Consider the following 11,063-nt stretch of genomic DNA (forward strand, 5'->3'; position numbering starts at 1 on the left):
GTGGATAATTCAGCGTGCAGTCTGTCTTTCCATTCTGTATGTTCAAACATTAGTCTAGTCCTGACCTGGGTGTGCAGACACATACCTGTGAACCCAGCGTTTGAGAGGAGGAAGATTTGGGGTTTGAGTCCCAGGCCAGCCAAGGCTATACAGTGAGACCTTGTTTAAAGAAGCTAAAGTTGGGCTGGCAAGAAGGCTCAGCAAGTAAAGACACTTGCTGCTAAGCCTGGCGACCTGAGTCCGATCCCCAGGGTCCATGTGGTGAAAGGGGAGAATGGGTTTCCACACGTGTCCTCTGACTTCCACACGTGGACCGTGACGCGCACACAGCCCCACACACATGCACCACACAGAGTGAACAAAATAGATCCTAAAGTAAATAAAGATGAGAACTCAGCATGAAAACACGGTTTGAGGACGCATGGTTGTGGGCAGCTCTTCCGAGGGATTATAGTGAGACTCTTTCAAGAAAAAGGAACAAAAATATTTCAGATGCCCTGGGGCTTTGTCTGCCTGCCCCTTGGTAAGGAGCCGCATGCTTCACCAGCAGGGTATGGGATGCCCGGGTGTTCCTGGCCATGTGCAGCTCAGCAGTTTTGACAGTAGCAGCTCCAGGGTCAGCCCCTCACTTTCTCTTCATCCCCACAGCCGCCTTCTCAGGCCAGCCACAAAAGGTGATCATGACATCAGCCCCTCTGAAGAGAGAAGGGATTCTGGCGTCTACCGTGTCCCCATCCAACGTGGTCATTGCCTCTGCTGCCATCACCCGGGTAAGGAGAGCCAGCCTAGGCGGCCTCTGGTGTCCATCCCTCCCTGTGGGGCCTGTTTGTGTGGCTCTCAGCCGGTGTACATGACCTCCTTCCTGTGTCTCCATAGGCTTCTGGAGTCACAGAGTTCCTCAGCCACAGCACAAGCAGCCAGCCTACCCCTGTCTCTCGGCTCTTCTCCCCAAGTACAGTGCAAGACTCCCTGGTGAAGGGCGAGCAGGTCCCACTACATGGGGGCAGTCCCCAGGTCCCTGCCACGGGCTCTAGTAAGCAGTCTCCGCTGTCCTGAGTGGGGCGGTTGGGGCTTCATGGAGGAAGTCAGCAGCTTGCTCCGGGTGGGGAGGCCATTCACAGGCTCCCAGAATCAAGCCTGGCCTACAGGACCTGCAGTCTGCACAGGCTGGGGAAGTGCTTACTGGGCATCAGGGTAGCTGTAGCCACACCAGCAGGACAGGTACAGGGGGTGGCAGGTGTTGACAGCAGGAGCAGCCGGCACACTCAGAAGGCCTGGCTCAGAGCTGCCAGCTCCATCCAAAAGGGACTGCAGATGCTTGTCAGCAGTCCCGAAACCTTGAGCCCGGGGTGGCTGTAGCTCTGAAGCAGCAGCAGGCTCGTCACACAGTACCGTCTCTCCTAGGCTCTAAACCACTGCCGATCTGTAGCCATTTTCGTAGCTTACAGCTGAGGACAGTCAGGACCGTACTGGTTTTGCCTAGTGACTTGCGGAGTCAGAAGGTCAGGGGCTGGAGGTGCTGCGACACAGAACTCGGGTTCCTTCCGGTGCCGTCCTGGGAAAGCAGCTAGAAACAGTATGCACATCTTGGGCAGGCAGTCGGTCACTATGTCACCTTAATGCCTTCTCTTCTTTGCTAAAACCATGGCTGCTTCTCAGCATCTTACCCAGGAGGACACGCTAAGGAAGGGTTTCCAGCTAAGGGGTGGACTTGTCCAAGGGCCGGTTTTGAAGAAGGAGACTCTTCAGTCTGGAAAGATAGAGACTGAAGAGACAGGAGTTGAGTTTCCCAATTATCCAGGGAAGGGAAGCCGGCCTTCCTGAGGGACTGACTGCAGAGTGCGACCTTGAGAGCTGTGCACTGAAGCCATGTAATGTAGGAGAAAATAGATTAACTGGAAGCATTTGTTAGAACAACGTGAAACAGGCCAGGGAGGCTCTAAAGGGACACCAGTGAGTGGGACATGAGCCCGTGGGGGTCACAGCAGTACTCTGGTCTGTTCTGTGTGGGTCAGAAGGTGGTATACTTTTATTTAACGTTTTCAGAGTGAGTGAGAGAAAGAATAAGAAAGTACGTGTAGAACTGAAGGAACAAAAATAAAGCAGATGCCAGTGTGCTGAGCATGTGGGTTAGGAGCTATTGCCTTACAAACCCGTGAGGGCCCCTGGCTGCCCTGAGGTGGCATTTTAGGGACTGGGTTAGCAGTTCAGCCCTTCCTCTGAGCAATTGCTGACACCTGGAATCGGGGAGCACTCAGGTCATGTTCCACATCTAACTTGCCTGCCTCAGGGGTTGCCTTGGTAACAAGAAATCCCCTTTGGGATATGGGAAAGGGTTTCTCCAATATTCTCTCTGGGGTAGCCATAAAAGGTTCAAAATGGACTTGCACGAAGTCCCTCTGGTTGGTGAGGACTGCTGTGGGGCCAGGACAGAGAAGCCTCACTTCTTATTTTTCCAGTCCCCTTTCCCAAGGATTTGCCTGTTAAGAGAATTTTTTCCTCAGGCCGTGAATGCCCCAACTCAGGGCACGCCTCTCCCTGCCCATCAGAACAAAGTCCCAGTCCTCAATCCCCCCAGAACAACTGCTCAGGGAAATCCACAGACCCCAAAAACGTGGCTGCATTAAAGGTATGACTTATTTCTCTCGGGTCTTGCTTCCCTTGGGGGGATGGGGAGGGAAAGGGGAGCCACAGATCCAGCTGGCGTTGAGAACCCAGGAACACCAAGAGTAAATTGACCAACCATTTCCCGTCCCACCACAAGCCCATGAAGATTGGGGCCTGCTCAGAGCTCTGGGTGCGCCCCGTGGCCAGAGACCAACACCGCGCCCTCCTGACATAGTAGGGTACATGCAACCTTGGCCACACCAGTTGGAAGTGGGACTGTAAGCACTGGGGTGTGGAGAAGCAGCATCGTACATCTGGCTGCCCGGACAAGAGCACATACTGCTTCCTAGCCCATGAGTCCTGCCCACTCCCTGCTGACTCCTCCTGGAGCTTTTTCAGCCATCTGCCTCTCCTGCATAGTTTTCTGGCCCCGGCTTGTCATGTGCCCCAAGACACTAGTCTTTTTCCAGCTACTCAGCGTTACGTTGGGCAGTGAGGAGGGACCCGTGGCTCGCGCAGGCCTGGCCTGTGTCTCATTGACCAGTTGACCCCACAGAACCGGCAGAAGCACATCTCGGCTGAGCAGAAAAGGCGTTTCAATATCAGGATGGGCTTTAACACCCTCAACAGTTTGATCTCCAATAATTCCAAGCAGGTAAGTTACCCGCGAGTGGCAAGGTGGTGCAATAGTGCATCTTTCCTGTGTGCCCCTGGCCAGCTAAGAACTGCCACCTCCCCAGACCAGCCATGCCATCACACTGCAGAAGACCATGGAGTACATCACCAAGCTGCAGCAGGAGCGGATGCAGATGCAGGAGGAGACCCGGAGGCTTCGGGAGGAAATTGAGGAGCTCAACGCCACCATCATGTGAGGTTCCACTTGAAGGCCCGCCCCCGTGCATTTCTGTGTCTCAAGCAGAGGGGACCCTTGGTGGCCTTGGCTGTCTGTATCGAAGCAGTTTAGCTTCCTGTCCCCTCTCCGTCCTCTGCCATCACCTGCCACAGAGCATCCCTGACGACTGTTGTTTCAGTTCCTGCCAGCAGCTGCTGCCTGCCACAGGAGTCCCTGTCAGCTGCCGCCAGTCGGACCACATGAAGGACATGTTTGAGGAGTACGTGAAAAGCAGGGTCCTGCAGAATTGGAAATTCTGGATTGTATCCTTGGGTTCCTGCTCTCCCGCTTCCCCAGTAGACAGTGCTCCCGGGCACCCCTTGAAGAGAGGTTCTCACAGTTGTCAGAGTTCAGGACTAGCAGTGCTGATTTCTGTCTCAGGGAGAGAAGGTTCAGGGCGGCCCTAGGGGCTGGGGAGGCCATCCAGGAGGCTTTGCAGGAAGGGGGCGAGGTGGATGGCCTGCTTTACCCTCCAGTCTTTGGCAAACAAAGGCAGCTAGATAACTGAAGAGGAGCAAAGTGAGAAGGGAGGGACCTGACAGCCAGCCCAGTCCCCTCAGTGACAGAGAGGGCGAGCCCTACCTGCCGTGACAGGTGGAAACCAGGGCTTACTGAATCACTGAGGGTCAACCCCGTGTACTAGTCCCCGTGTACTGAATCACTGAGGGGCCAACCCTGTGTACTGAATCACTGAGGGGCCAACCCTGTGTACTGAATCACTGAGGGGCCAACCCCGTGTACTGAATCACTGAGGGTCAACCCCGTGTACTGAATCACTGAGGGTCAACCCCGTGTACTGAATCACTGAGGGGCCCGTCCCCGTGTGGTGGTGTAGTTTCTTTTCTTGTTGTTACTCTTCAGATTTGTTGGGGGGTTTTAATTATTTTTTTAAGTGTGTGTGTGTGTGTGTGTGTGTGTGTGTGTTAAGTATAAGTGCCTGCAGAGTCTGAAGAGGGTGTTGGGTCCCTTGAAGCTGGAGTCATGCTGTTGTGAGCCTCTTGACAGGAGTGCTGCTCAGGGTGATCTTGAACTCCTGAACGTAAATGATCCTCCTGCCTCAGCCTCCCAAGTAGCTATAGGCAGGGTTTGAAACCTGTTCCCTCAGATTTTTCTCTGCCTTTGTGTCCCCTGGTCTTGAGTGTCATAATAAAGCATGTCCACCCAGGTGCCAGGACCTGTCTTCTGGCCGAGGCTGTTCTGATCTCAGCCTTCAAGATGGCAGCCTTGTTGTTGCAGCGGTTCTTGCCTGTCTGCTCTGAGCATCGTCAGCTTGTGTGACAGGTCACCCGTGGCATAGGACAGTTACTGGAAAGGGGAAGCGTGGTGAGGGAGTGTGTGTGTACTTGAGAAGCCAAGCTTGTTTGTATTTTGTTTGCTTGTTGGTTTTTGAGGCCGTCTCGATTGTAGTGCAGGCTGGTCTGGAACTCGCTTTGTAGTGCAGGACTGCATATCCTCTTCCTCTTGAGTGGACCACCGTGCCTATCCCTGTATTTACAGTGAGGATGAGACTCGAGGCTCCACATAGACTGTCTAGGTAAGAACTCCGTCATTGGTCCTCAGCCTGACTCAAGATGGCCGACAGCAGCCTTGTTCCCTGACTGGCTGCTGTCTTACTTTCCGCCATTAGCGGAGCCTGGTGACGTAAGGAATGTGTCCGAACTGCTTCAGTAAAATGACAGACACATTCTTCATTTTCAGGCCAAAGTGGGTACTGTAGGCCTTAGAATCAGGAAAAACATTTCTGTCTCCACTGGGCCCATCCCAGGGTCGTTTGGGAGCTGCAGGAAGTCGCCAGCCTGCAGGCTGCGGACAACACAGTCAGGCCCGGCTTTGCTTTTGACTGTGTGCTCTTCATGTTCCTGTCAGCCGGCCTGGCCTCTCTGTCCACACAACTGTCTCCTGTGGCTGACTGACCCGTGGTCTCCTGTTCACCCCGTTGTGTTCACCCCTGTACCAGGCTAAGGAAACTTGCTTTTCTGCCTTCTGTCTACTCAAGGTCAGCCACAGCAAGAACAAACAGTTGAGTCTCAGGGTGGGCACACCTTGCCCAGCAGTAACTGACCTGCCCCTTCCTCTCTCTGATCAGTTCTCTGCAGGCAGTTACTTGCTATTTCTGAGGGAAGTCAGCAGGTAAGCCTGGCCTGCCTGAGTCTTCTTTCTTTTCCTGTGTGCTCCTTAGCCCTCCTCAGTTCACCTTTTCCTTAACCGAGTCCTGCAGTTCAGCATGATCATCAAGCCACTGTTCGAGTCTTTCAAGGGGATGGTGTCCACCAGCAGCTGGGAGGACTTTCACCGGACGGCGCTTTCCTGGCTGGACCAGCACTGCTCTTTGCCTGTCCTCAGGCCAAGTGAGTGTGACATAGCAGAGTTTGGGACTTCACACTTCACCTGGGCTGTGCTGAGCAGAGTGTAGACTCCACTGCACACAACCAGGCCAGAGGCACGAGGACACGGAAGGATGCTAGACCAGAAAAGCAGCTGGAGCCAGTGTGGGTCTCTGAGCTCCTGCAGCAGGCCTGCAGTCTAATCAAATCCAGCTTACATTTTTTGAATATTTGCTATTTGCCGGGCTCTGTTCTAGGTGAACTGGATGTTTTCTTACTTAATTCCGTATTTAGTTCTAAAGCCACGACCATCTGTTGAGGTTAGAGAGGTTCAGTGGTAGAGCAAGAGCAGCACTCGGGCAGCGGGAACAGCTCAGAATCCTTGGGCTCCGTGCAGCCCCTGCTAGGATCTGCAGAGGCAGCGTGTGAGGCGGGGTCCAGAATGGCCCCCATCACCTTTCCTTGCAGTTGAGCTCTGGCCGCCATCCTTGATGTGTGGAATCACTACACAGGGATGCAGGTGTGAGGTTTGCATCCTGTCACTCTGATCGATGTCCCAGGCTAACTATGGCCTCCTCTCTCCACAGTGGTACTGAGTACCCTCCGGCAGCTGAGCACCACCACCTCCATCCTGACAGACCCGTCCCAGCTGCCAGAGCAGGCATCAGAGGCTGTTTCCAGGATCGGCAAGAGACTGGGGGAATTGTAAGCGTAGTTGGCATGTGACTGCATGAGATGCCTGAAGACCCCCGTACCCTTCCTGACACACCACCTCAGGGCTGCCCTTGACTCCAGTGGCCCACTGCCCCTGTCAGGATGCTGTGCTCAGGTCTGAAGCAGGTTTGGGGCCTGCCCACAGCAGTATCCCATCTTGGGAACCCTTGCTGTGACCTCTCACTCAGTGACCTCAATCACCAGTCTCCCCTGCATTTGGGGTGGCCCAGACAAAGGGAAACATGGCTGTTCTGCTCCTGCCCTCCTGGTGGCCTGTTGGGGTCCAGGGCCAGCAAGTGCCAGACAAGGAGACAAAGCCCGTTCCTTCAGGTGGGGATCATCCGGGGTCCCTCAGAAGTCCTTTCTTGACTTAGAGACTCGGCCCCTGTCACATCGTTGTCTACTTGTGCTCCTCTGGCAACCCCTGCACACTTTCTGGCCTCTGTAGCAGCAGTGAAGTCTCCATCTCTTGCCACCCTGGCAGCAGCTGACCCTCTGGGCTGCCGTTCTGACCTCTGCAGAGAGGAACGCGCCTCCTCCCTGGTGTCTTCTATTGAAGGGAAATCTTCCCAAACTCTGAGCACACATGGAAAACAAAGGCTGTGGAGGCCAGCTGGCCAGGTGATGGCACAGGCCGTGCAGAGCTGCTCTTCCGGCTCAGAGACCCTCCGAGCAGTGTCCCGTTCACTGTGTCTCGGTTCTGCCTGGCATTGCAGTCACCGTGACGTTCCCAGCGTTGCCAGGGACGTGGCCCAGAGCCTCTGAGGCCTGGCCTCACAGCTGAGGCCCTCCCGTGCCTGTTCCCCACCCTCTTCCACTTGGAAGCTGTGGAAGAGGCAGATACACTCCAGGGTCAGTCCCACTCTTGGGTCAAGCGTTCGCAGGTCACACTCCATGATGCTGCTGTCATCCTGGTCGTTTTCTCTGTAGTTTGGGAGCTCCAAACCAGGACAGTCTCAGACCAAAGATGTCATCATAGGAGAGAAGTCTGACTCGTCTTGTGTTAGGAGGAAGAAACAGAAAGCTGATGGCAGCATGCCAAAGAGTCAGCTCCAGAAGCTGGCTCCAGGCTAGACAGCCAAGAGCTGTGCTCAGATTTGGACCAGTGAAGTTTGGAGGGTGACCCGTGTCTGAAGGTTCCAGTGCCCCAGTGTGTGTGTCCAGTTGGTAGAGACAGGGAGAGGTTGGGGAGGGCGCATTGACCCTCACCCTTCTCTTTCCGCCTCTGAGATGCTGCAGGCGGTGAGGTACTCTGTCCAGCACTCAGGGAGCCCAGTCCAGGGCAACTCCCGGGAGAATGTGCGTTTTGTCCTGCTGTCACACCTCGAGCAGGCAGCGGGGTTTCTTAGACTGCCCGGCCCCTCCTCACCACGCTACCTGTCCTGAGGGGACCACGTGAAGAGGGGAGCCCAGGATGTTCCCTGAAGTTGTGACCCACGGAAGCCTGCTGAGGCCCGAGGCCTGCCCTGGACTAAGTAGGTGGAGAGAAGGAAAGGGTAGGGCTGCGGGCTGCGCCGCCATTGATGCGGGGAGCCCTGACCGCACGCTTGCGCCATTGCCGGGATTCTGTCCTGTTTGGGATAGCTTGGGGGCCCTCCTCAGCCGTCCCCAAAAACGTGTTTACAGGTTGAGGGATGAACACAAGGCACATAGGCTGGACCTTGGACTTTCCACCGGGCACCCGTTCCTTTCCCAAAAACGAGGTGAAATTGTCCTTCAGAAGGCGAAGGCCACTGTGGTAGGAGGAAACTAAACCGCTGCTGTGAGGGCATCGAGAAGCCCAGCCCTTCCTCCTCACGGGCCACGGGCCACGGGCCACAGGCCACACCGTGGCCGTGAGGACTCCTGTTCTCTCCACCCTTGTGGGGAGAAACCTTGTTTTTCAAACTCCGTGGGTATAAGATTGGCCCTTTGCTTCTCTTGCCTACCTCTCCATTTTGCTGAGTTAATCTCATCTTGTTTCATCAGATGTTTAAGGCTGTTAGATTGTGTAAAACTGGGGGGGGGGGAGAGGGGAGAGGGAGGAGAGAGAGAGAGAGAGAGAGAGAGAGAGAGAGAGTGTGAGAGAGTGTGAGAGAGAGAGTGTGTGTGTGTGTGTGTGTGTGTGTGTGTGTGTGTGTGTGTGTGTGTCCTGGCAGACTATCAGGTGCATGTTTTTGTTTTGAGTGACTCCATTTCCCTTTTCTTGGTGCTCACTTTTGCCGTGGCTGTGAGGTCACAATGCTTTAAAATCTCCAGGAATGATTCTGCCTTGGAGATTTTCTTGTTTTAAAATCTTGCCTGATGAACCTGGCCAATCAGAGGGTCCTGGCCTTGACTTCTGTCCTGGACACCAAGGTCAGCATTGGACTAGCCAAGGCCACTTCGCTGGGGGTCTCCGCTGGGCCCTGACCACACTGTTGGACCGGGGTTTGTTTACACTTACTTTCACTCCCATGCCTGCCCCCGCTCACACAGAAGAAACTTCAAAATGTTAGGCACTTTGGAGAAGAAGAGTATTGGCCTAAAAGGAGAAACCACAAAGCCACCTGGGAAATCTCTGCAAGGGTTTCTGTGAAATCTTCACAAGGCATCAGCACATGTTCTGTCTGTTCTTTCACTATGAGTGGGCACTGCAGAGGCAGGGTAGCTCCGGCTGAGGGGCTTCCTCCAAGTTAACGGAAGGTTATGCACCAGTAGTCACCCTCAGGAGAGGCCGGCCATGCTCCAGTGGTCTACCCAGCACAAAGGAAGCACCTCAGCTTCAGGATGTGGTGGTCACACAGTGGGTCTTGTCAAAGGCTGGAAGTGGCTGGCGAGCACGAATTCTGGTGTGACCCAACCATGAACCCTGGATCTTGTCTATGTGCTCAAGACCTCTTACCTCCCTATAATCCCCACAGCGTACATACTTTAAAGATCTGTCCTCCAATCTGTGCTCTAAGAGTGACATCCCTATAGATTCTTAGAAGACATGGCATAGTCCAGTGGCAGGTGGCATCAGGCCTGCCAGTGGCCAGCAGTCTCTCTTGAGTGTGTTGGCTCCTGTGGCTGCCTGCTGGATCACCTGGCCTCAGCTCAGGCCTCAGCTCCATTCTCGTAACTGGTTTTTGTCTTCCTTCCACAGTCAGATCCCTTTCTGTTCATTCTAACCTGGCTCCTCAAGGCTCTCAGTCCTGCTACCTGAGGCCTCCTAAGAGAGCCTGGGTGTGTGTGGGGCCTCTCCTTTTTCTCTCCTGAGTGTAGAAATGGCCTCTACCTAGATACTAGGGCACAGTTGAAGCCCACCAGTGTGTATGTATGGAACTTGGTTTTCAGTATCATCTTGTCGTCCTGTTGGCAAGGTGTGTGGACAGTGAGACAGGAGTAGTCAGTCGCCTAGATAGAATGCCAGGGTTGCCGAGAAGTGCAGCCTTGGCCTCAGTCCCCTGATGCCCTGTAGTGTTTCAGAGGACCTGTTCTGGGTCTGTGAATGTCTAAAAGAAAGGGGCAGTTAGGGTGCCATGGAAGAGCTCAGGGCATGTGTGAAGTGTGTTCCTTCAGCACTCACCTTGGCCAGGAGCTACTTAACAAGTTTGGAGATTTTTGTTTGGTTGGTTTTTGGTTTTTCGAGACAGGGTTTCTCTGTGTAGCTTTGGTGCCTATCCTGGAACGCTATGTAGCCCAGGCTGGCCTCGAACTCACAGAGATCTGCCTGCTTCTGCCTCTCGAGTGCTGGGATTAAAAGAGTGCACCACCACCACCTGACCCGGTTTTGTGATCTTAAGTCTCATGTACAGCTGGTGGGAGATACCAGGAGTGTGAGAGAAGCCTTAGGAAACAGCCCCTACCCCTGTGCCTCTTGAGATGTGAGTAAGAACAGGTCAGCTCCCAGCTCTTGCTGAGGAATGGGCCTCGCTGTTCACTAGATGGGACTGTCTGCTTGTCAGAGCTTGTAAGACTCAACCTTCTGGAAAGAAAAGGGAACTTTCCACAGTGAATGTTAACGTGTGTGTGCACGCGCACTTGCTCAAGCCTGTGTGTGTGTGCATGTGTGTTTACTTAGTGGAATTTTATTTTTGTGAAATTCCTTTCCAGTTGTTTAGCAGAATTCACCTGTATCTCCATGCCAAACTTTGGTTCCACAGTTATAACCCTAGGCATAGTGAATTTGGAATTCCTTTGGGATTCCTGATCTGGCGTTCTCTAGAGCTGAGATTGTGCAGGGGAGGGAGACACTGACGTTTTATACATTGCCTAGTTTACACCTGTAGGTTAAAAGGTCCCATGGCCTCAGCCAGGCTGTGTCTCTCTTGGGGGAGTCTAGTGTCCCACCCCTAGGCACTTTTCACTGGATCTTCACCCTGCAGAGGGAAAGCGGGCTTGTTTGCCTGCTCTAGTGCCCCGGCTGAAACAACATGTCCTCCTTCTTCAGGTTCTGCGAGTTTCAGCTTCTGTGCACAGGCTGAGTGTCTGCTGTGTGCTTTGGTGATGGTACAGGGCTGCTTTGAGGAGGCAGCTGCGCCTGGGTTAGGGTGGGGTCCACTTAATTCGGAGATCCCTAGGAC

At 54.1% G+C, this 11,063-nt stretch overlaps 1 protein-coding gene across 1 annotated transcript in view; it reads left to right on the forward strand.

The window, feature by feature from the left end:
• Mlxip (MLX interacting protein) overlaps positions 1–6,990 on the forward strand; it is a 54,455-nt gene extending 47,465 nt beyond the window's left edge. The window contains exons 10-17 of the mRNA XM_059248811.1: positions 649–770; positions 877–1,033; positions 2,505–2,629; positions 3,164–3,262; positions 3,348–3,475; positions 3,639–3,762; positions 5,718–5,847; positions 6,411–6,990. Of these exons, the coding sequence (XP_059104794.1) occupies positions 649–770; positions 877–1,033; positions 2,505–2,629; positions 3,164–3,262; positions 3,348–3,475; positions 3,639–3,762; positions 5,718–5,847; positions 6,411–6,532 (1,007 nt within the window). The 3' untranslated portion in view covers positions 6,533–6,990. The remainder of the gene's footprint in view (positions 1–648; positions 771–876; positions 1,034–2,504; positions 2,630–3,163; positions 3,263–3,347; positions 3,476–3,638; positions 3,763–5,717; positions 5,848–6,410) is intronic.
• The last annotated feature ends 4,073 nt before the right edge of the window (positions 6,991–11,063 follow it).

Source organism: Peromyscus eremicus, chromosome 23 (genome assembly GCF_949786415.1).
Source record: "Peromyscus eremicus chromosome 23, PerEre_H2_v1, whole genome shotgun sequence".
Classification (NCBI taxonomy): Eukaryota; Metazoa; Chordata; class Mammalia; order Rodentia; family Cricetidae; genus Peromyscus; species Peromyscus eremicus.